The sequence below is a fragment of the Thunnus maccoyii genome, chromosome 6 (assembly GCF_910596095.1).
Source record: "Thunnus maccoyii chromosome 6, fThuMac1.1, whole genome shotgun sequence".
Taxonomy (NCBI): domain Eukaryota; kingdom Metazoa; phylum Chordata; class Actinopteri; order Scombriformes; family Scombridae; genus Thunnus; species Thunnus maccoyii.
Window position 1 is genome coordinate 23720146 of NC_056538.1, and position 25466 is coordinate 23745611.

At 38.7% G+C, this 25466-nt stretch overlaps 1 protein-coding gene across 2 annotated transcripts in view; it reads right to left on the reverse strand.

Annotated features, from left to right (window-relative positions):
• The window catches only part of pitpnm3 (PITPNM family member 3), a 98945-nt gene extending 74907 nt beyond the window's left edge, over window positions 1–24038 (reverse strand). Inside the window, exons 1-2 of one of the 2 annotated variants that reach the window (XM_042414859.1) lie at window positions 23861–24038; window positions 2845–2940 (exon numbers count right to left, since the gene is read on the reverse strand). In XM_042414859.1, coding sequence (XP_042270793.1) covers window positions 2845–2940; window positions 23861–23906 — 142 coding nt within the window. In that variant the 5' untranslated portion in view covers window positions 23907–24038. Of the gene's footprint in view, window positions 1–2844; window positions 2941–23562 lie in introns of both variants that reach the window. The other variant, XM_042414860.1, reaches the window with a different exon arrangement.
• Window positions 24039–25466: the final 1428 nt, after the last annotated feature.

Genomic DNA, 25466 nt, shown 5'->3' on the forward strand with positions numbered 1-25466 from the left:
GTTATGAGGGAATGTTGGAAACCATAAACTCCCAACACACTCCTGGCTATTGACTGACTTAAAGTAAAACAAGAATATGTCATAATAATAACGCATAATTGATTAGTATCTCTACCATCAGTCTCTTGGGGGGATAAGCACTTGGAGTGGAAAATTGGTGGGATAAGTATTCCACTTATTCGCTGATGAACTCCCTCTGGGACTGTGAAAAGGCGAGTAGTCGAACATGTTCTCAAGTGTGTCTATTTCTGGCAAGTCTGACGTTTTGAATAAAACTACAAGAATCTACAGCAGTAAAGTGGAATGTGAAATCGGTTAAAAACAGTAAAGAATGATGAAAGTTAACACACATGATACATTTATAACTCATTCTCCCTGGTTTGTTCTGCAACCAGACACTTCTGGAGGCAGATTTCACCCAACACAGTCATAATCAGTGTTGGAATCGTTACTCAAAAAAAAAAAAAAGCAATGGATTACAAATTACTCATTACTTTTTAAAAAATAGTAATGCATTACTTTACTTATTTACTACCTGTGGAAAGTAATTTGTTACACTACTCGTCACATTACTCTTGCATTACTCCGCAACATCACCAGAGATGCATTGTCACATAATTGCCAGTTAACAATATAATGTTAAACCTTAAATACGGCCACATATAAGTACAAATCCTTATCCTACTAAGGAGGACATACACAGGATCTCTATTTTATGCTCTTTAATAAAGTAATACCACAAAGCCGACAGCAAAGTTGCCGATAACCAGCCCAAAGAGCACTTCACAGAAAAATGTTGTATCGAGTACAAGGCTTAATTGCCTGTCTGAATAATGCTGGGCCTTTGGCCTTTCAAGCAGGCCAATCAAGGCAGTAGGCTATAACTGCCTCAAAATAAAACTATATGAATATATAAAACAATATAAAAGAAGATGTCCTCCCTAACATCGCCTAGTACAAATATTAATTGCCTCAAAGTAATATATCAATAAATGAAATAATATATGAGACTTCCTAACACCACTACATGATGACAGACTTAAGAGGGAAAAAAAATAGATTTAAATGTCATATGAACTGCTGAGGAGTCTCTCAAATCGTCTGTTCCTCCTCGGAGTCAGCACAAGACTGCCCAGGCTGAAGAGCCTCTCCACGGGTGTACTAGACAGCGTCGCTGTGTTGAATTTCATGGATATAGTCTTTATTGTAGGGAAACGGTTCAGGATTTCCACCTCTGACAGACTTAAAATATTCAATGACTTCAGTGTCGGAGTTGAAGGAAGCTATATCCTCCTCATCCTCCTCATCCGCCCATTATGCAGATAATTGAAGAACTTATGTAACGCAATTAATGACATAATTGTTTGATTATGTGCCCCCCACCCCCAACACCAGAACATACTGTTATTGCCAGAAAATTCTTCCGGATCTTGTGTGATTCATGCGTCACAGTTGACCTGTATTTTCCCAGCATCAATAAGTAAGAGATGTTTTCCACTGCAGGAACTTAACAACCCGTAACCTGAACTTTTAGGTACTTCTTCCTTGTGTTTCCACTTTATTTTAAAAACTGGGACATTTTGTATATAAAATATTAAAGAGGCAGAAGCGGAGCCAGCTATGTGGTTTTTTGTGCTGTTTGGTAGGCGAGTGAGGTAAGTAATATAGGAAGTGTTGCTAACATTGTTATTGATTTTCTTTTACGCTTACCAACAAGTTTAGGCACAAAACAGCATGGTAAGGATAATGCGCTGCACACCTATGGTCCATCCACGAACGTGTTTTCACTTAGTTTGCCTGATTAGACTGAGGACTGTGTGGGCAGACTGTGCTTGATTGATAGTTTTGTACTACAAAGTTACCATTCTTATCGATACATAAAGGTGAAATGAACCACGTACTTCCAGCATACAGGATTTCCAGCTAACTTCAACCTGAGCAGAAGTCTAATTAGCCAGAATAAGTGAAAACAACTGTGTGGGTGTAGAGGGCCTTTAAAATAACTACTTTGCTAAGGTAAGGTAACCATTGGGGCCCACTACAGGTCTCTTTCAGGTAAACGTAAATATAGGATCAATGCTGTTGTCTTTCTTGGGAGGACAGTCTCACATTTATGAGAGTCAAGATATAAATTTATGCACCAACAGAGAGTTCAGGAAACCACTGGGGCCAGCAATAGCCTTTTTCTATAATGATATACATATGATTATAGTTAGTCATTATATACATCATTACCTTTGTAATTTTTTTCCCTGCTCTGTTTGGCTGCATCCATATTTCTGCCAGATACTGAAAAATCCTCTGGTACACTTTTTATTTTCAAACCGCTGACTAACAGCTTCTTCTGAACGGCCTCCTCTCCCCAAACACTAATGAAGCCTTTGATATCTTCTTTGTTCAACAAGCATCCTCCATTATTTCTCTTTTTAAATGTATTGCTTGTCTTTGGTTGATACAGATGCAGAGGTAAAACAGTGGAAACAACTGTGTTTGTTGCGTTCGTCTTTGTTGTGATGTGAAGACACATTTTCTTGATCAATCACAATCGACAGCACTGCTGGCAATCCCTGAAAGTACCTGGAACGTGCATTAAGTATCACCTCCTGAGCAGTGCTGAAATTTGGTTCAGTGGAAATCGAAGCAGAACCCATCACAATGAATACACATTACGTTATGTTTCCTTTTAATTCCTGGAGTGGAAAATGGCTATTAGAGTCAGAAGTATGCTTGATGGAAAAGGAACCTTAAGTTCAGGTAACACTCTCAAATCATTACTTTTGAAGAGACAGAAAAAAATACAAGGTGAAGACAAGAGGAAATGGGGAAATAAAATGTAATACTAACCTCTGGCATCAAAAAACTCCTCATCGGAGCTGTCAACAGATTCCTGTGCGATATTCTGCAGACACCAATGAGAGGCGCTGTGCTTTCGTGATGAACCTGTCGGTCGGAAAAAGAGAAGAAAAAAATGAAACATTTCAGACTGGAAGAATGACGGACAGGGTCGTGCCATTAATCACTGAAGTCGAAGATGGATAAATCAAGCGTATTTATATTTTTTTTTCTGACTTTTTGCATAATGGCTCTAGAAATTCTGAGCAAAAGGCAAAGTGTGGAAGCCCCAGGTGGGGATAGATGGCCTTTAAAGTGTCACAGCAGGTAAAAAGACCCAAATGGACTTTCCTTTGAGCGGTGTCACAACACACAAGTGTCTCAGCACAGAAGCCAGGCTGAGTCTTTTTATGACCTTCTGATACAAGAGCAGGGATGAAAAGGGATTTAGAGCACTTTTCATTTGTTGACATTATTGACTCTCTCAAGTACCCAGATATATAAAACCACTGCAAAAAACAAACAATTCCTTAAAAATCACAGAGGCAGACAGTGCACGGACAGCTAAAACTGACAAAACACAAAGCCTATTCTGCTAAGGCTGCTATTAATAAAATGCAGCAAAGTAATGAAGTTTAAAATAACGACAAGATTAATTATGACTCGAAGGCTCTTTTTTCAAGTGCAAATTCAGCAGAACTGTGCCAAAGTTCAAATGACATTCATTTAATGTCATTTAATGTTTTCCTGATGTTCTCCTTCACTTTGGGACAAGTAACTCCTCCTGTCAGTATGCCTGCACTCAGATGATGTAAGTATAATGAACCATGTTTCCCTGCTGGCACTTGGTCAAGTCTTGAAGCTTCATTTTCCCATAGTCTGGATCCATCCAAGCACAGACACAGTGCGGCCATGACCAATGCCAATTACTATAAAATCTTGTATTCACACAAGATTAAGGTAAAAGGATATGGTAAAAAAAAAGAAAAAAAGATATATTAGGCCTACTATTATGGAAATTATGGATGTCATTCATTATTTAATAAACCAGCTTAAATTGCATGATTCCACCAAATTTACCTACTTGCAAATAAATATTGCTTGTAGCCACGCATCCTTATATATATCTATATGTTTACTACAGTGAGGCTGCATGCTTATTACATTCAATGTATGTCATTTTCTACTGTGTGCTGGAATATCCCTCCTGGGGTACTGAACAGTTTCCACCACACTTTTGCGATTCATATAATCCTTTTTAAAAAGTGACACTGGGAAACCCGTCCATAGAGGCTTCGCATTAAATGTGTGTGCAGTCCTGTCCTCCCAAACATGTTGCTTAATATTACTCATCCACTACAACTAATAACACATCAGTGTATTACTTCTATTATTTTTTTTACACATACTAACCACTATGCACACTTTAGCATCTTCCAATATGGCAGAAAACCATTCTGTAAAGAGCCTCCGTATCACTTTACTGTCAGGAAACCATGAGTAAGCTTCAAAGTGCTGTGAAATTGTTTTTAGGGCTGCTATGTTGTTAACATGTCATCTAGAAAAACATTTCAATTTTTCAGTTTCCCTGTCCACATTGTCCACGCAGATTTGGGCATGCAGACACTGCAACTGTATAGCTTTTGACAAGGCTGTCACTAGTCATCACCTCCTGCTACCATATCATGCTACACTAGCCACTTCAGCAAATACATTAGCTGGCTGCTGTTTATGTGTAACTAGCTTGTTAGCTAGCCTGTTGCACTATACTACGGTACAATAATAAATCTACCCTAGACTATACTTAAGACAAACTGTGAGCCAATTTTATAAGGACAAATCATGACATCCTGAACTTAAATAGTTAACGTGCCTTCCAGGTGAGGGATAAGCTGAAGCTACCTCTTCAACTTTTTATTCAGCAGCAGCTCTGCCAGTCAGCAGATTGTTCTCTGGGGGCTCCAGGATCCACGAATGCCAGCTTCTTGAACCTCTACAGAGCCTATAACCCTGTCATATCTGCCTATACTGGAGGATTGAGTGAAGAGGCTCAGGCGAGGATTAGTTTGGCACATGTGTGAGCATTGATTGTGCATCAACATACAGAGCAGAAGCAGCAGCTCGAGCAGCATTTCTCCTGTACCTTATACATTCATCCCTTACATAGCCTCCTCCCTAAGTACTCATTTGTAGGGGCCTAACTCTCAGTGGGGGAGCTCAACCTACATACAATTTTGCCAATTAATACAATTCTGTGTTCGCATTTGAATTGGCAATTACTGAGCCTGAAGTCAAGATGATTACTATTTTCAGGAAAACACCTCTTCACGAATAGGATGAAACCAGGAGCTTATTATAAGTGCACCTGAAATCCTCAGCAGGCTTTTGACTCTTTGACCTGATGACCAGAATGCAGGTAAGAGACACAGGTAACAAACACACATTACTCTGTTATGTCGCAAGGGTGTCAGCAGTGTTTGGAGTACCATTCAACAACGGGCAGCTGACGTGTCTGCTTCTGGAGCTGGCCCAATTGCTCATTTATGTTTCATGCTTTGTGTCAGACTGACTTCCTGGCACAAGCATAGACATATTACACACACAGCATGAAATACATGATGAAATGGGGGAAAATCTGCATCAAAAACTTTGTAGTTGTTTTCCTCACTGACAGACAAGCCCCTCACACTGAGAGGGATAGCATTTGGTTTTCTGCCTGCAAAATGTCTGTTGATGAATTTTAGCTAAATGTGATAATTTTAATAAAACTATAAGATACTTAGGATTAAGATGTTTGTTTTACTGACTAAACAAAATACAAAATAGGTAGGTGTTGCCTGGTGTTTAGTATCTAATACTAAACTCACTCTCTTCATTTCTTGGCAACTTGAAGGTCTGAGTATTTGAGAGAGCCATCCTGAGGCATATGGACAAGCAGAGGCGTGCCTGTGTGGCACAGTGTTGAGAGCTCCTGCAGGCAGAGAAAGTACACACCAAATGGGAAGAGGAGCTGATGGGGCGCTCAGCATGAGCAAAGGAAGGGAACTACTCTGAAAAATAAAAACACCACCAATCCAGGTGTCCCAAGCCAACTGCCATCCTAAACAAACAGCTCTTTCCATCATGGCATTTGATTTATAAAGTGCACTGGAAACACTGTTACAGTCACTTTTAGAGGCCTTCAAAGTGATCTTAAAGTACTGTTTTTATTTAATGGATCTACTGCTGGCACAGATACCCATGTAAATTCTGTGGATGTTACTGCATTCAGTTTACTCCTGGACCTGCATATGCACTCTGAATGTCTTATAAGGCTTACCCAAATCCATGGGTGGCCTCAGCCTCACACCAGCGCACCTATCTCCAAGCGGTGCCTTTCCTACCGGGTAATGGAAATGATTGCAGTAGTTCCCTGCAGGGCATTTACAGTACACTATATCCCCACAGATACTGAGTGAATGCTTGAAAGAGCCACAGATTATGATCACACAACCAGCAGGAGTGCAAAATGTGACCAGGCTTTTCAACTTGTACCCATAAGCCAGGAGAGGTGTGCCGACACCATGTCGGCAGGTCATTTTTTTTTATACAAGGATGTCCCTCCTCCTCACATTTACCAGCCAATCACTGCAAGCAGGTACTATTTGATTACTGAGGCAGGGAGGAAAGTGCTTCATTATGAGGCTATCTCACTATGAGAACAAGGCTTATAGTTGTAACCTTGATTTCACTAAACAGTATATTGGAAATCAGCATTGGTATAATGAGACTGTAGTTCCAAACAAATTAGGTGTGATAAGCTTAGCATTGTGCATGGTGTAATAATTAACATCACTTACAAAATGGAGGTTGCTCTTTATTACTTCAGTGCGAATGGCTGCACAGTGGGAGTGAAGAACAAAATAAATAAATTACACTGTGTAAATGAGCATTTCAAATATGTTCATTTAAAAACACTACTGTGTATGTAATTGTAGGATATTCCCCATTATTATCCTGCAAATACAAAGGAAAGTTAAATTAAGTTATTCCAGTGTCACATGTGCAGCCTAATGCCACATTCAGATTCCCATATATACAACTTGCGAGCATTCATGTCATCAAACAACTATATATGGTTGCATAGCTGCAGAATTGGTTGTGTGAGGGTGTATGCATTGACTGGGTGAGGATGAGTGGTTCAGATAAAACCACACCAACACCTTTTTCGACCTCAGCTGGGGATCTGTATGTTCCCTCTCTTGAAGTTTTCTGCCTATCTATACTACCAAGTCTCCAATAAAGGGTAAAATAATAATGTGCCGTATCCATTAAATTTTGGTTTAATTACTTTGACTAACATGATGAATGCAAGGTCAAAGAGAGATGAACTGGAAGTTGAACCGGAAAAATCCCAGTTGTGGCTACAACTGGGATGTTGAGATGAATGGTATTTACAAGTTGGAAACTGGAAACTACAGTAACTCCCAGGACATGAACACAGAAGAACAACTGAACAGACATGTTTCGAGATTTGGATTACCAAAGACAAAGCAAGGATTTGTTTTCAAAAGTGTCTTCAAGTGTATGTAAGTTAAATGAATAAATCCTGCTCCAGTTTCATGCCTCTTCAATCAATTTAGTGTCCCTTGGAAATATTTAGCATTTTATGTACATATTTAGGCTAACATAGGTTTAACAAAGCATTAGCTTTACTGTCAAGGAGAATATCAATCTGAATTTACCAACCAGATGTTCCTGACCGTCCAACTAATTAGAAATGCTTAAGTGTCATAGTGTTTTAACAGCGTTGCCAACAAAAAACAGCAAAGTACGTTGGGGATTCATCAGTTACACCAGATCAATTTGCTTCCATATGCAAAATTAAAACATGCAAATCCAAAACAGCTTGTCTTTTGAACAGCAGTGACCAACTTATGGAAACTAACAAGGCGGGCGCAGAGAGACGGGGAAAAGCCCGGCTCTTCACTGGGCTAGGTTCAAAGGAAACCTGTGTAAGTTTCTAAAAAAGCTTTACCTCAGAGCACAACACAAGGTTGTTCATGATTCATCTTGTCCTTCTTTCATCTCTGTCTTTCCATTATCCACTTCCAGCGGCATTTACACAGAGGCTTGCAGCCGGCTGAAACAGTGGGCTAACAGCATCCATTACTGGAGCAGCTCCATTGCAATCACAGGTTATACCCCCTCGCCTTTTGCATACATGTATGATTCTCAAGCTTTGCAATACACACACCACTGCAGTGCTCTATACTGTATGTATGAACAAGAGATAGTGACATTTTTATTCATCACAGGACACTTCTCGTTCAAGTGTTTTGACTTTTAATGTAAGAGTGGGATGAATGGCTGCTATTGTGAGTAGTCCCTGAAAATGCTGGATTGGTAAAAAAAAGGTGCATTTCAGGCGGAAAGCATACACAGTAGGTCTTTTATTTTTTTAATGGTGTTCTAGTCAATATTTTTATATCAGCAACGGATCAAAATGACGAGAGGTAATGTGAAATTTTTCACTCATAGTGTAAAACTCAGAGAATTACAGTATCTCCAGACTCTGCAGTTCCCTTCAGCTCTATGGAGCGTTTTAGCACCTGTTTTAGCATTTTTCAGTTGTATATAAACCCACAGTAAACTACCTGCCCAGAGCAAGTACCATCTGTGACCTCAGCACTTTGTTGTATCTTCGAAAGGTATATTTATCGTGACCTCGCAGATGTCTACTATCTGCTGGACAAACTTTCTATTTTTCCAAACAGACATAACACATCTGTGGGATCATGAGAATACCTTCAAAGATAAAACTTAGTGCTGGATGACAGGAAAAAAAAAAAGTTTTTGCTTTTTCACTAAGGTTTGTATTGGGAATGTTATGTGACTGAAAAAGTATCGTGCTGAGGTCCCAAATAGCGTTAGAAAAGAGCTTAATATATTTGTCAGGAGTAGCAGAGACGACAACAGAGATGGAGGGAGAGTAAATATTGGACTTTCATTCAACAGATGGTAAGAGATATAGTTCTAAATAAACGCTGATTTTGCTCCATGTCTGCTGGATATATAATTGGCACCTATTTGTGTGCCATAATATATCATAAACTGATAATCGATTAATGTTCTGTTTACAGTTTACAGCCCCCAAGTGGCAAAAAAAAATGATTAATGCACATTTAACAAAGGAAAGACACTGAAAACAAGAAAATTACAACCTTCCTTTCGAGGCATTAGAAACAAGCTTGGTAGATTTAAAGACCTTATAAATACTTACAAGATCATATACAAAAAAGTAACTTGCCAAGACAGTTTCATCCGTGTTCTGTTTAGTGGTTGAGCCCCTGGAACAGAGAAAATGACTTGTGCCTTACCGAGTTGAAGAGACTTCCCTGGTCTAGTATTCTGCTCTAAGCAGCTTAAGTTATGGCACCCAATCCTGTCACAAAGGGAAATCCATTGGACTGCATCTTTCACCTTCCAATTGACTCTCCGCCAAACAAGGCCACCTGGTTTGATTTTAGGGCATTTCGCCTGGCAGTGTGAACGACTCGCAGATGCTTTATGTGGGTTCTGTCAAGCAAAGGGAGGGAGGCAAATGCTGCTTATGTGTTGTTGAGGAGCACTGAGTCCAGCTTGTGTTGCAATGCAAAAAGGCTAAAAAAGCAAAAAGTACATTTCTGAGAATCCAGTTAATGTCAAAACACAAGACCGTGTTCTACCAAATTCTTTATTTTTATCACTGAAGGTCATGAAAATAAAAGGGCTTTCTAAGATTTCTTCCAAAAGATAAATATGGAGAATGAGTAAGGAGACAAATCCATAAACAGGACTGGAATGGAAATGAATAAAATTAAATCAATATCCAACAGTACCTGTGGTGATAATTTCCTTTGTCATAGCCAAGAAGCTGCAGATGTGCCCAGTCTGTATTTACAGATCAAAAAGCAAAAATTTAGCTTTTTTCTCTAAGTGAATGTTAAGAGAATAATAAGTGAAGAAAGAACATCTTTCATCCTGCATGACTCATATGTTATATGATATTCACAGTGGAAGAGAAGCTCTCTCTCTCACACTCGGGTGATTTCTCCTGAAACAAACCCTATAATTTATTAATCTATATAGTATTTTTCATTGATTCCTTGTGTAATTTGCACACCAGATACATATGGTTTAAGGGAAATTCAATACAGACATGTTAAGGACAGGTTGAGGCTATAATATAAAGGGAACATTTTCTTTGGAAGCCAGCTGTGAAGACGCCCTGAAATTATGGATTCAGGATAGTGACTCCAGAACAGAAATAAGAAATAGCTTGAGTGTAGCTCCTGAAAGATTTATAATTGAACTCATTCATCTTTCTATCTTCCCTATCACACACACACATGCATATATATATATATATATATATATATATGCCTCAACTACTCTGCCAAAAATTATACTAAGAAGATAACATTTAACCTTGGACTGCACAACTGCCTCCGGCTCTATAGAGAATCAGTTGGTTGGAAATGTATCTCAACGCTGTTTTTCTATTATGTTTAATGAAGCATTTGCTAAATTGTTTGATGTTATATGTATATATAAAAGCCTGTTCAGTGTTTTAAGCAGTTATTTAAAGGACAAAAACATTTCAAAGACAAATTATCTGAGAGATGGAGCCTCCAGTGACACTTCCAGTGGCCACAGTGGGTGCAAAGTAGATATTATATGTAACAATCACACAGCTCAAAGGTCTAAGAGTATTAAAGATAAGATGAGATAAAGCTTTATTGTCTGTTCATACAATTTGTCTTGCATCACATGCTCCAACAATCATCATAATAACAAAGCATAATAAAACATAAAAGAACATCTGTATGATCACCCTCTAGCGGTCATCAAAATTACATGATACAATATATGAGCAACATCATCAAAATACTGAGTCCTTCACCTGTGTTTATTAAATTGCAAAGTTTCTCGAGGGGCTGCTGGTTCACTTGTAGGCCTATTGCATGCAGGGTCTGATCATCTGAGGGTTCATCATGCAGCTGGCTTTAATTGCAATTGAATTCATCTTACAGGTGGCTTTCACAGAACGGCATCATTTCACACAAATATCACGGGATGTATGCATAAGCGTTGTCTTAAAATTGTATCTCAGAGTGGCATAAATAGAGTGAAATGTGTGGTAATTCCTGAGACAGAATGTATTATACATCCACTGGAGTATATCTACCTAAAAAAATGTACTGAAGCACAGTAGTGTTACATCTTACTTTTTTATCATGCACTATTCTTCCAAAATGTTTACACTCTCCATGTTTTCATAAGGTAGGGTTGACTTCACCTGCGTAGATGATCCACTGTTTCCTTTTAATAATCTGTTTAGGGTTCACATTAATTTATTACATATGAGTCAGTCCCATGACCTCAGTAAATTTGGCAGCTTGCATCCTGAGTCATTTGACATGTACCCACATGGGAAAATCAAAACACAATTCTTATTCTGGTGACTAAGAGGGAGTCATAGTGCGCTTAACTGCAATTGAAAGCTTTATTCTTTCTCTCCAGTAGTTATGAGGAACTTACAACTCACCAAGAAAAAGTCACATACAGTATGTGTTTAGTCAAGACTTCATCTGGACCGCATCTTTTATTACTTGCTAAAGCAACTAGAAACAGAGAAAGGAAAAAACACCTTATGTAGCGCATGATGGGGGGAATGCTTGCCATGATGAGCAAACTATTTGGATAAATTTGTTTACATAAAGTGGTTTTAATTGATTTTTATAATAACAACGATTTAAATGGCAGCATCTAATGTGAGAGGCGACGCTCGTAGTGATGAACCTACAGAAAATTATCACCCAACCCTGCAGTTCCCCTCAGCTTTATGGAGCTTTATAGCAAGTTTCAGCTCATTGTTTAGCTGTCCAGCCTGCAACTTTACTGTTTTGGTTCACTCTCACTGCTCTCATAATGTTGTTTTCAGGAGGCAGCTGTTTTCAGAGAAAAAGATCTTAAAACCCTCTGCACACTACCTGTTAAACACCAAATGGCAAATAGACACAGTTAGCGACCAGCTGGTGAACTTTGTGAAGCATTTAGCAGCTAAAGAGCCAGATATTTCCCTCGAGAGTCGGTAGAGACCAAAAACAGACACAACACAACTCCAAATAAATACTAATGTTGTCTATAACTGCTGCATGTGTAAATAAGCAACTGTTTGCTAACAAGTTCGTCATATCAACCAGTGATGTGTTCGCAACTTGTTTTTGTTGCCCTCAAGTGGCCAAAAAAATCTGTTAGTGCAAGTTTAAACTTCCTAGTGAGTGTCACATATACATTTTTGCACAATCCTGTGCAATAATTCAGCACTATTATGCTGTGTATATCGACTTTTAGTGGAATTGTTTACATGAGATTGTCATGAGTAAAAACAAAAAAAATACAAAAACAACATTGGTCATTTGTTTATGGGCCCAAAATGACCTATGTGTACATTTAGCCTAAAAAAAGACCTTTAGTTGCTGTGTGAATTATGACTCTTGTCTGTTGGGAGCAAATTTCCAAGTAGAGATTGCTGATAAAGAAAACAACATGAACAATGTTGAGGACCAGCTCAATAGTCTTCTCCTTCCCAGGACCACATATCTAGAAAAGCCATTTCCACTGCAAACATTCTGCTCACCATGACTGCAACTCTCTATGAATGAATGAATGTAAACAAGATGATTGCACACCAGTAGTCTCCTATTCAATAAGTTATAAGTTAAATTGATGTAACTCCAGTTTCAAGTCTGTGGGCAGCCACCTTCAGTCTATATCACAAAATATAACATAAATAGTCAGTTATACAGTCATGTACAAAACATATATCTAGCCTTGCAGTGCTGAAATCCAACAATGAACTGTAAATCAAAACCTACACCATAGTTATTTACTACAGCATTCCCGTTGTCCCCTTTTGTCGACTAGTAATCCAGTTTAAGATCTAACTCCAAACCCGTAGATCCATTTCTGGCCACTAAAGATCACTTAAAAACACAATCCATCATTAGCCACCCAATCCTCCCGCTATGAGGTTAGTATACATAGAATTTTTATATGTGCAAGATGAAAGTATTACAACCTTGAATGTGAAATTGCTTCCACATGAACTTAGAGAGGGTACTCATAAAATTCTTCAGGTTTTTAGAATAACTAGTGAGCCTTCAGCATCAAAAGGAATCTGTCTTCATCAGAGACCTAATCGGCTCTTGATCATTGACCATCCTGAGGGAATTTCTTCTCTCTGGAGTTTTATCTCTCATTGCCCTCACACCTCCACCAACCCAGATGGTCGGTAAGCTATGTGAGTGTCAATCTCCTCATTATGTAATTAGCAGTATTTAAAGTCCAAGGTACTCTGAGCAACTAACAGTACCCAAAACAGCAACTGGGTCATACATGATGGCAACAGCTGCAGAAACGAAGGACAGGAGGGCTCTGCGATGATGTAAACCACTTCCGAGAGAATATTGGACAAGCCACAACATCTGAGGGTGATAGCTACCACATCAAGAGGAAATCCAATAATGTTATTTTTTCCTCTGCATGGAGAAAGGGGAGGAAATGAGAAGTGCTTCTACCCTTCATTTGAACATGCAACATGCTCCAGTAGAGATGAAAATCACATGGAGATGACCAGAGATCATACTGTTCAGACATCCACAGAGGGAAAAGGAGTAAGATTGTGATTTTGTGTGTGTGGCTGCCTCAGTGAACATCCCATGGTTCATGAAAGGTAAACAATAAAGACAAGTCTCTGTCAGCTGGAAATATCTATTAATAGCCAGTCCTCTAATTTAATTAAACCTCATTTCAGCACACAGTTAAAATCAATCGCTGCAGCCAATGAGAGACATAGAGCAGATTGATCTCTCCTCAAAAATGTAAAATCAGTAAGAGTTTCACCTTCCAGATATGATCCTGCTGGATGCTATTTATCTGTACTGCAGCTATGCAGATGAACGTTTGCATCGACTGTTAATTAGATATATACACTGGGAAAGGAGGCAATCAGTTAACTACAGCTTCCTGGTGAAGGTGGAAAGATGAGGAGATCTGTATATTTCAAGGGTCAATTCAGAATTTTCTTTCATGATGAGCACACACATATTTGATTATGCATGTGAGAGGGTGAAAACAAGTTGGCTTAAATGCTAGCATGGATTTTTCACCAAAGAGCAAAGTAGTCCCCGCTATCCACATTATCAGGCACTGACGACATAACTGTCGAAAGTGAAAGAACGCATTCTGTTATGCATTACCCATAATATGTCAAGTTTCACTGGACTCATTTCTATACAATATTAATATCAATGGTCAGCTTTAAATTTGTGCTAAATTATATGACAAACCTGTTGCTTACAGTTGCTTATTTACACAGCACAGTTTCTGGCTATCTGTTGGAATCTACGTCTAATATTCACTCTCTTTTTAGCTCTGTTTTCCTCTCCTCCAGCTCCTGAGAAAAATTGAAAATAGCTACCTGCTGCATCTGGACACAACACAGATATATATATATATATCATATATAAATAATATAAAAATACCCATGCCCATGTCAGCCAAACTGTCCAAAACCCAAAACAATTTAGTTCACTGACATACAAGACGAAAAACTGCAGCAAATATTCATATTTGAGAAGCTGCATTGTTGCTTAAATAATGTTTCAAACCATTAAAACAATTATCAGAATTGTTGCTGATTCATTTTCAGTTGATGCTGTAATCATTATCAACTGATCATTTCAGCTCTTATGTGGACATTTAAAAAAAAAAAAAAAAAAAAAAAGATTTAATGATTGACGACTCAACTTGGCGCTCTCTAGCAGGTGGCTCCCATCAATCTGCAATGGAAATTAGAAGAAATTCAAAATAATATGAACCTGCTCCAGACATTTTGTCCCTGGCAGGACAAACTGGAAGGCTTTTACACTAAATGTGTTTGCTAATAGCGTAGCATTAGAGAGCTTAGTAATGCCTTCAAAAAGCCTATTTCCAGTGTATAAGAGATTCTTCACAGCCAGAATTCGAAGTGATTCACAAAAGGCGAAATTGAAAGTGATGTTCCTGCCTTCCACTCGGTGTTCAGACACAAGTGTGACGTTAAGACTTTTGGCTGTGACAAACAACAAGTACACAGGTGAGCCGCCTCCAGGTGAGTCGGTCCCCTGCCATCATCTCATTTCTGACCTCAAATAGCAGCGGCCCAGCTGCTGTGTACATTGTGAATAGCTGCTCCCCGGCACGGGCCCAGTGTGTTTCCCCATGACAAACAGCTATTAAATTTAAATTAACACTGTTTTGTATGATCAAATAAAATAACAGAGGTCACGGGCTGAATGCATTAGCACACGCCTCTGTAGAATTCAGAGAACACTGTGGTGCTGCCTGTTGAACAGGCTGTCTGGGGACCATTTGCCAGTATAGCTACACTACACATAGCAGACTCTTGCAGTAAAATACAATATATAAAGTATTTATCATGTCATAAACTGAGCAATAAGAACTGGGTTTGGGGAATCACTGAAAGCATTAAACAAAATCATTATGGTAGAAAATGTGCCAGAAACCAGAAAATCAGGAAACGGCATGATACAAAACTCTATTTAACACTACAATGCTGGAAGAGCAAATGGTTAGTATTCACTTTAGAGAGAGAGCGAAGGAAACAAGGAGAAAAAGGGGGAGACTGTTCATCAGCATCCTTCAGCTCTATTTTTAGCACAACGCTGAATCTCAGCAAAACAGCAGGTAGGCTACCAATTTATTTTATTTGGACAGCAAATGAGAAAAAAAAGCTTTCAGGCTGATCCAATTTCATCAAATATGAGGAATATAAAATGCTCAGAGGTGCTGTGACTCACACTGAGCCCTTAAATGGTCTATCAAGTTTTAGGTAGGATTAACAGTAGGGATCAGTTTGACCGCTATGACAAAGATGACCGAGGGTGATTAGAAAAGCAAAATTTCTTTAAGAAGCTTGGCAGCGCAATATGACTTCAAGCTGCAGCTCATGCAAAGGTTTGGTGGTAGCCTTGGCATGAAACTAGAGAGATACTGGTTTAAATTTCCATACCAGCTGGTTGGATTATGAGCTCCAATAAAAAGGTGCTTAAAGGAAAGGTTCACAATTTCTCAAGTCTGCCATAAAACAATATTCAGGAACCCAAATGAACATTGAAATAGGTTTTTCTTGCCATAATCATCCCTCCTGTTCATTTTGGACTTTAGAAGATCCCTTCATAATGCGCTTACAATATGAGTGATGGGGGACAAAATCCATTAGCCTCATTCTGTGCAAAAATATATTAAAAGTTAAACTTTTAATACATTTTTGTTGAAGACTCGCCTTGACTGACAGATTGCATTTTCATTTTGGCACCAAAAGAGCGTGGTGAAATGTAAATGTAAATGCAGTACACTGGAGACGCTATTTCGTTTACTGCATTTGAATATTGTCCACTGTACAGCAGGTCAAGTCTTGCTATTTTCATTTTAATTTTCAAATTGTTAGAAAATTGCATTTTAATTTTAATTGTGACTTAAATATTGCTTGCATAAATGGAAAATTAGGTTACATTGGTTATACTGCATTTTAATTTTCAAATTCAAATTAACACTTGAATATTGTCCGCTGTCTGAAAATTACATGTCAAACAGCTTTTCCACTTTCATTTTAATATGGTCATAGAGCGCCTATACGAGTACGTGAAAATGAAAATTCAAATTGGATTATTACATTTTAATTTTCAAGTTTACATTATCATTTTAATATAGGCTTCCAAAGCAGTGGACACACCAAATGCCATTAAAATATGATTATGAGAGATCTATTGATATTCTTTTATGTTTGAGTCACACCTGCTTAATTTTGAGGACCAAAGCTTTACTCAGCACAGCCCTCATAATTTCTAAATCCTTATTACTCCACTCAAATTATCTTTCAATATTTGGATGATTAAAACTGTGGCTCTCTTCTGTTTTTATAGGCAGTCAGAGAATCTGGGCACAAGGCCATGTTTCTGCAGAGGCTGCGAAAAGCCACTGCAAACTGTAAAGCTCAGATTTTGTCCATAAACACGGGTAGTTACACTTTAATGATAAAATATACAGTGAGTCTATATTATCCTAACTTTCAATTTCACAGTGCTGCTCCTAAGAAATAATGCTGATTCTGACTTCACTGATGAGTAAATGGGAGAGAGAATATTTAAATTAGGATTTTATAACTGAATTTAACAATGATAAGATCTGCGTACATAAGTTAAAGTCATGAACTGAAAAAGTTTGTCCTGGCCATGATGGTGGGACTTTGAAGATCAATGATCCTGTAAGCACCGCTCTACTTCACAAGTTATACTGCATAGTAAGGTCAAGTCATATTTAATGGAAACAGATACACAGAATGCTGCAAGTCCACACATACTGCACATTGCCATCAATCTGCTGCCAGCCTGTTGGAGCATAGCAGGGTTCACGTGATATTATAGAGCATGGCTGAAATAATGCAAAAGTTCACAGTTACGTTTCCATTAGCGATTGGATTTTACGGTGAGGCTCAAAGCTATATAATTAAGATGAACTGGAGAAGATATCTAGTCACAGCTGTTGGGATAAAAAATTGGTTTTCCATGCATTCAGGAACTCATTTGTCTTGTGAGATTGTCTACTAAAAATAGGAGTAAATGCTTGATTTCTAAAGTAGAAAAAACTTTCAGTAACCTTCAAGGTTGCATCTGACTTTTTGTGTACAGAAAGTTATTGTAAATTTATACATTTCTTAGTTTCATGTTCATTATCCAAATAATGAATATGTAAACAAACCCTTTAATTACGTGCCCCAGTTTCAGAATGAAAAGGATCTTTATTCCCTTTCCTTAGGCAATACTGTGAACCGGGTCTTTTATTAACCCTTTCATTGGCTTATGTCTTGGGCTGCAACTTACGATTCTTTTCATGTTTTGTCCAATCAACAGTCCAAAATCCAAAGATAATCAGTTTACTATCATGTATAGGGATTCAACCAACGATTATTTTCATTATCGATTAATCTGCAGATTATTTTCTTGATTAATCAATTAATCATTTAGTCAGCAAATGTTAAAAAATGGTGAAAAGTGGCATTCACAATTTCTGTGATGCTAAGGTGATGTCTTTAATTTGCTTATTTTGTCTGACTAACAGTCCCAAACTAAAACATAGTCAATTTAGAGATATACAGTATATGATACAGAAAATAGCAAATCCCCACATTTGAGAGGCCGGGAGCAGAGAATTGTGGCATTTTTTAAGAAATTGCTAAAACAATTATATTATTATTATTATATTAAATAATTTGCTAATTCATTTTCTGATGATCGACTAATCAATTAATCAGCTACTTGCATTGCTGCTCTACTTATGTCTCATGTTAAATTCAGGTATGTTAACCTTTTAAATCTTACTGACTTGTTCAAATATAAATAGCTCTTTGTTTAAGTTCTGTTTCTTAAGATATCAATAAGTCTGCTTGAATTTTGGGAAAATGTGTGAAGTGATGCTGCCATAAAAACACGGTGAGTTTGGTTGGAATAATTCACTCACTGAAAGCAGCATAAATACACGGTTGCTCCAATGAAATGTAGGAACAATCAGAACCAGAAAATACATATATATGTGATACTGGTGTGCGGTGGTGGAAAGTACATTTCCTCAAGTATTGTATTTAAGTACAATTTTGAGGTATTGGTATACATGCTACATACACACTGCTGCAGTATTAATAATCTAATGATGTCATATATAATAATATATCAGTCGGCGGGACCAAACCACTACTTTTACTGCCATACTTTAAGTACATTTTGCGGCTACATGTGTACTTTTACTTAAGTAAGATTTTTTATGCAGGACTTTTACATGTAATGGAGTATTTTTTCCATTGCTGTATTGGTACTTTTACTTAAGTAAAGGATCTCAGTACTTCTTCCACCACTGCTGGTATGCAGAAATGCAACAAGTTCTTTCTACATTTAAGTTATTTTAGGGGAGCTTTAATGTACAAATCCAGAGTTTCGGAGGTTAATCCAACCCCTGATCTGAACCTGGCTCTTTGTTTGAATCGGCTTGTTGTTGAGATGTAAATATTTTATTCATGTTATTTTTGAGACTTCCCACTTTGTCACTGTGTGATCTCATATCTAGTCAGGATGTTACTTTAAATCCAAAGCAGCAGTATCTTAAATCCCAAACCACACAGAATAAATCTCTCTATGTTGACACCTTTTGTCACAACTGGGGGTAATAATGATCTGATATTTTATTGATCCCTGCGGGGATATTCTCCTTTCACTGTCACTCCGTGGCAGGGCTGTGCAGTGACCTTTAGAGGGGCAAAAAGGGGCACATGGCACAAAATTTTAAAAGACCAACATAATTTAGAGCATAACCTGTTGAATTATAGCGATCTATATTCAAACAGAATGTAACATGGAATATTACAACAAACCACATCATACTATATCACTGTCCCCTACCCGATGAAATCGGAGAAGGACTATGATTCGCTACCTATCGTGTGTGTGTCTGTGTGTGTTCTGTTGGCACCTATTAAACATCACACAGCCAAAGGCAACATTCTCTGCAGGCAAGACAAGACACACTGAGGGCTGAAAACCATAATGGCCACACTTTAGACCATAAACTGTGAGGACTGAGGTTTTGTCATTGTAAGGATAAATGAATGGCAGGACTAACCCAAGGCTTCAAGTATTTTTGTGTGAAGGACTCAGTTCATAATGTTTGACTGAAAGGCATATAAAACAATTTGCTTTCAAAAACAAAAAACCCTGAGTGGTGAAAAGGCTGCTCCTTTAAGGACATTTAGCATATACATAATGTTTCTAAACAAAGAATATGCTTTTGATATGGTGACAATCTTTGATCCAGAGAATAACATGTAGCTCTTAAGATTCCATAATTGCAAAGAAATTTTAAAAAACGACAAAGCATATAATAACTGGGATGGAAAGGGGAGAATCTTTAAAAGGGACCTATTTTGCTCATTTCCAGCTCTATATTTTTATTCTGGCACTCCACTAGAGAAGCCTTGCATGATTCACAATTCAAGAAACTCCTTATTTATCTTATATTGGTCCTTTATGCAGCCCCTCAGTTCAGCCTCTGTCTCTTAACAGGCAGTTTTAACTCCTGTCTCTTGAAGGCCCCCTCACGATGAGCCCACTCTGTTCTGATTGGCCAGCTTTCCAGAAGCCTGCCGAGGGGCAGCCTTATCAGAGTCATGTTAAGTTACTGCTGATGTAAACTGCTATTTTGCTGATTTATATTAAAAGCTTTTAAATGACTAAATAACGGGAGACTTTTATTGTGAATAATTAACAGGCAAACTAAATTAGTGAAGCTTCGTTAGCGGCACTAAAACCCAGTCAAATCAACAGAATATGGGGATATTTGGAGCTATTTATGATCAGCACACCTCCAACTAGTAAACAACTTATTTTACCTTGCCATACTGTGTAACGGAAAAACACTCAGACACTCAAACACAGCGTGCCAGCTCGACTCAAGTCATGGCTCAGCATGACTACCCCCAAAACAATGGAAATTTGACACTTTGGCCAAGTTTAATATGAACATCCGACATTGTAACATTATATACATGACTGAAAATAAGGAAAAGCATAATAGGTCCTCTTTAAAGACTATAACATACAGCTAAAAATAAAGGAGAGGTATAGTTCAAAAGTAGTGCAAGAGTCAGTTAGACAAACCACTCTTATCTTATAAGAACCCGTACAAGTTAGGCACCAGCAGCACATGGCTGCCATGTCATTATTTATTTTAATTTAGATCTTTTTTTCTGCAAAAGTAAGAAAACATTCTTAGATCTATATTTAACAGCTCCAAGCAACACAGCAGAAAAATATTTATAAATCCTTGACAACCATTTGCTGTGTTTCAGAACATGTTTTGACAGAAATACCTTATTGGATGTTGGATTTTTAATTGTTCTAAAATGGAGATTTCACTGAATAAAGACTCAACTTTGTAGGATTCTTTAATATAAATGCTTCCAGACCAAAATGAGAGCAAAATGAATTGTGATTATTTCCCACTGGATTTTTCTCTGATATATGCTGTACTTTTCTGATACTTCTACTTCTAGTCAGCACATCTTTAAAACAATAAGAAACATCCACTGAGCTGGGATGTATCATTTTCAATTGTTACCAAACATGTATTTTGTCAGGAATGGGAAAATAGTCTCCCAAGTGTTTAAATATTTACACAGAGATTTTGTTTTTTTGCTGGTGTCTCACCTATTTTGTTAAGGTACAGTTACTGAGGTCAACAACCTTTTTAACATCTTAAGAGAACATCATGTTATTAGAGTTGTTATTATGTAGTGTTAGTGCCTGTATTAAAAGATCTGTAAGTCCTTTTATAGCAGGGTTTAATCTTGTGCTTTGACTTTTGTTAGTGGGGATGCCCTTAAGTTTACATTTTGCAAACAGATTGCACTTTCAAAACTATTTTCTGAATAGTAATTCATCTAGATACAGATGTAAGATCCTTACAGTTTTCCTGCTTTGAATTGGTTCATGTCTCTTCATCAACTCGGACATGAGCTGCTTCTGTGTTTCTCTTTCCTCCTTAAACTTTTTCTTTGAATCTCGAATCAGTTGCATCTTCTTTACTTTCTCCTCGTTTTTCTTTCCACACCATTACATCCTGCGATTCCTCCTCACTTCTGCCTCCTCTCTCCCAATTCCTTTACTCACTCTCTGGAAATGTAAAAAGCCTTCCTTTTAAAAATCTGACAGAGCATGAAGCAGAACTTTTACTAGTATGGTGATAATTACAGTAATTGTGGACAAACAACACAGTGGGAATGCATCAGCAGTCAAGCTATCCAAACTATCAAGCTACATTAACATTACTGTCATGTAATGCAGCACCATTTAAACTGGATGGTTAAAACAAAATTAATGTCAATTTAAAAAACTTTAGATTCACTGAAGAGTCATTGCTAGCTTCTTAATTAGTTGCCTTTTTCTAACAGATTATTGGTGCATGTTAATGTCATTTTTCATCCTCTGAACTCATATTCATTCATCTGTCCCATGAAAGCTGCTCCAGTCTGCCTGCTAGCTTCAGCACGGAGGGTTCATTTGTTTTAAAACCAGCATAGCAGGAGTGGGTGGTGGTTTGTTGGTTGCTCCTTGTCAACAGTAACAGCTGTCTCTGTGTCTCATACAAGGATACAATGTTCAAATGGAGAACAAAAATGAGCTCTCAGAAACTGCAGTATAGGAAGCCAGTCTGAGAAACTAACTGCTGTAAATGATGGACAGTCTGCATAAAGCTAAACATAAAATACTTGATAAAAGGGCACTTTGGACATTAAGGGGCAAAGGGGCAGGTGCTCAGGCACCCTCGCAACTCCCTCACTGTGCCTGCCCCGTGGAAAAGGTCAGAGAACAAAGGCCACATACAAAACAGCCTACAGCTGTAGAGATTCAGTAGCTTTGCTCAAGGGCTCTTCAGCAGGGCATGATAACACAGGGAAGGAAAACAAACAGGCGCTCCAGCTGAAGCAAAGTCTCATTACTCAAAATGCCACACTGCTGCCCCTGGTATGGCTATCACGTTTTTACACTCACCCGGTATTTTATAACACTAGAACATGTGAGTGCATACATCAAAGAAAATAATGAAAAGCCTGTCTCAAAAGAAAGAAACAGTGCTTTTAACATACGCTGCACCACAGGTTGAGCGAACATTGCCATGAAATGATGCTGCTGCATAATGAGCAGTCCTAACAGTAAACAATCTCCCAAATCCCTGCATTTTTGGCAAACTAATTGGAAACCCACAATGCAAGCAGGTGGCACATTTGAGCAGCAGAAAAAGAAAAAAAAAACAACTTTTGGATGAGCAGAAATTAACCTTTTTATACAGAAATGTCATGACTTCAGCCCTGTCAACACTCTCTCACACACAAAAGCACATATCCAGTATCAACAATCATATGAGCTGCATGAAAAACTGCCTGCTATTATTAGCAATGCTCCTTGGCATTATTCTTTGTCACTTCTCCTGATTTAACCTTGTCCATTATGGTCTGATGCTAGGAATAGAATAGAATAGAATAGAATAGAATAGAATACTGCTCTGTGTCTGCAGACAGGCTACTGTGACCTAATTGGGAATTGTAGCAAAATTTCCTCTGCAAAAGTTTTTACAGTATGGTCACATCCTGTGCCTTATTTTGATAGCTGTTACTAAAAATAGTGTCACTCCCCATTTGTATTTAGATAGGGTCACACGCACATGATGGTAATGAGAGCAGAAACCGGTGACCACAGGCCTGCAGGTCTGTATGTTGTGCACTAACACCTCATGTGTCAATATTTGGTAAATCAGTCTCTTTTTTTTTGCAGGTTTGACCCCGCCGCATCACAGAATCGGACGGGTCACACATTTCGCTGTAACACGGACACACACGGGGACAGATAGGACAGACTCACTGACTGAATGACAGACATATTTATGGACAGACCGGGATGGACATGCCCGTTTTGACCGTCGCACATTCCTACAGATTGTCTCCATCCCTGCTGCGCGTGCCAACATCCAGCACGAGACGCGGGTTTCTACCTGTTAGCACGCGACCGTGCATGCATGCATGTCGTGTGCGCCCCTTACCTTTTCCTCTCGTCTCCTTTGACATAGTGTCCTCTCCCGTGTTTCTCCGCGCGGTCACTCAGCAAAAGCCGTCACGTTATTCTGCGCGGCGGCGTTTTTGTCGGATAGTTAATTAAACAGCGGCGCTTCTTCCTGCCTCCTGCACCTTGACGCCTGCCAGACTGAAGCAGGGTGAAGCAGGCACGGGGGAGCTACAGCTGCCGTGTCCCTCTCCTCTCACCGTGGTTTAAAAAAAAGAAAGAAAAACAAAGAAAGAAAGAAAAGACAAAAAAAAATCTGCAGCTGTGCTCTCATTCACCTGTGTCAAGTCCCTCAGAGCATCGACCCGCCCCTGCCGCAGACATACTTTGGGTTATTTGTTGTATCTGTGCAGACTTGACTCACATGTCATGCCCACCCAGCTCTCTCTCGTCCCCTCTCTTCTCTCCGCCGCTAACATCAGCCAGAGTTCCTCCGAACAGACAAGCCCCGGCTCTGCAGCTCGACTGCCTCCAGCGGTGCGCACGTCCGCGCCTGCTGAAGGGCGTGCGTCCTCTCTCCTGTCACCGTTTTCTGACTTTGCAAAATGCTCAAGAAGAAGTATCATGGATGAAGAAGAAAAAAATCATCTTCCTCGGTGATTACATCCATTGAAAACACTAAGAATGTTTGCAATGTGAAAATCATTGGGCTATCCGGAAATGTGTTGTCCCTTAAATCAAATACAGCAGAATCAAATCTGAACAGGAATATTGCAAGTAAATGTAAAGTAAGCAAAAGTCATTGTGAATGCTGTATTCACAAGGATCACATGCAGGTATTGTGCAACCTATTTTCCCTCTGTAGGGTGTGGTTGTTACAGACCTATTGAGCATGAGGTATGAAGTGGAGGAGCAGGATATTAAATCACTGAGGCCAAAAGATGAAAGGGTGAGATCTACCACATGTCCATATCCTGTCAACTATCCACCACTGGAGCAGCAGGTGGTACCTTTGTCAGCCAAGCAGAAGAAAACATTTGGGTACTTTGACGAGAAGTGTCTCAAAATAAAACCAAAGTCCATCTGTCTGCATGAGCACAAAGTCTGTTATCTCCCCTCTTCTGCTTTCTAGGAATAACAGAGAAATGAAGCATATGAATCATGTTCCCTCAGCCTTAAATCCCTTAAATCCAGTTGTGTGATCTGGTCTAATCTGACAGATGCTTTACCTAATGGGTGCCTCTAATTCACTCTTAAGCTTATATTGACCCTCACTGCTGCAATACTTGACCTGAATTGCTGAAAAATAGGTTTTTCTCACAGTGCGCTTATGGCGCACATTACATTTTATAGCAGCCGTGATGTAACACACGCTGTGTTTATCCCTCTCCTCCTCATGGCCACACATGAGGTCACATAGTCCCAGAAGGATGGTCCGCCCGGAGCGTCATTTGGCAGCCTCGTCCACACAAATGAATATTGATAGAGGAAAATGCCTGTGGCCGAAACATCGCCCTGGAATCTGAGGGCCAGACACACTACATTACAAAACTACTAAAACTACACGCAGCTAATTTGTATTTATCATGAAAGCCAGTGACAATACACTTCTGTCCCAGTACATTGAGATCCCACTAAGAAAACTAATAGGAAAAAGCTTTAAGCTTAGAGAGCCAGCAAGACAGATAGCACTGATTACACCAAATGGCTTCACTGACTGGATTCTAGTGAAAAAAAAAGGCTAATTGAATTAAGTTAATTTCTTTCGTAAGAAGTATTCTCTCCATGCCATCCAGGACATAACTTCAATGCTCTTCTTCCCTGTCAGAAGAGACTGATTTTATCCATCATTTAACCAGTATTCAAAAGGAAAAAAATGTATTGAAAAATAAAAATAACCCAGAATCATTTTGATGATTTATGGTGCAGAAAATCAAGCCAGCT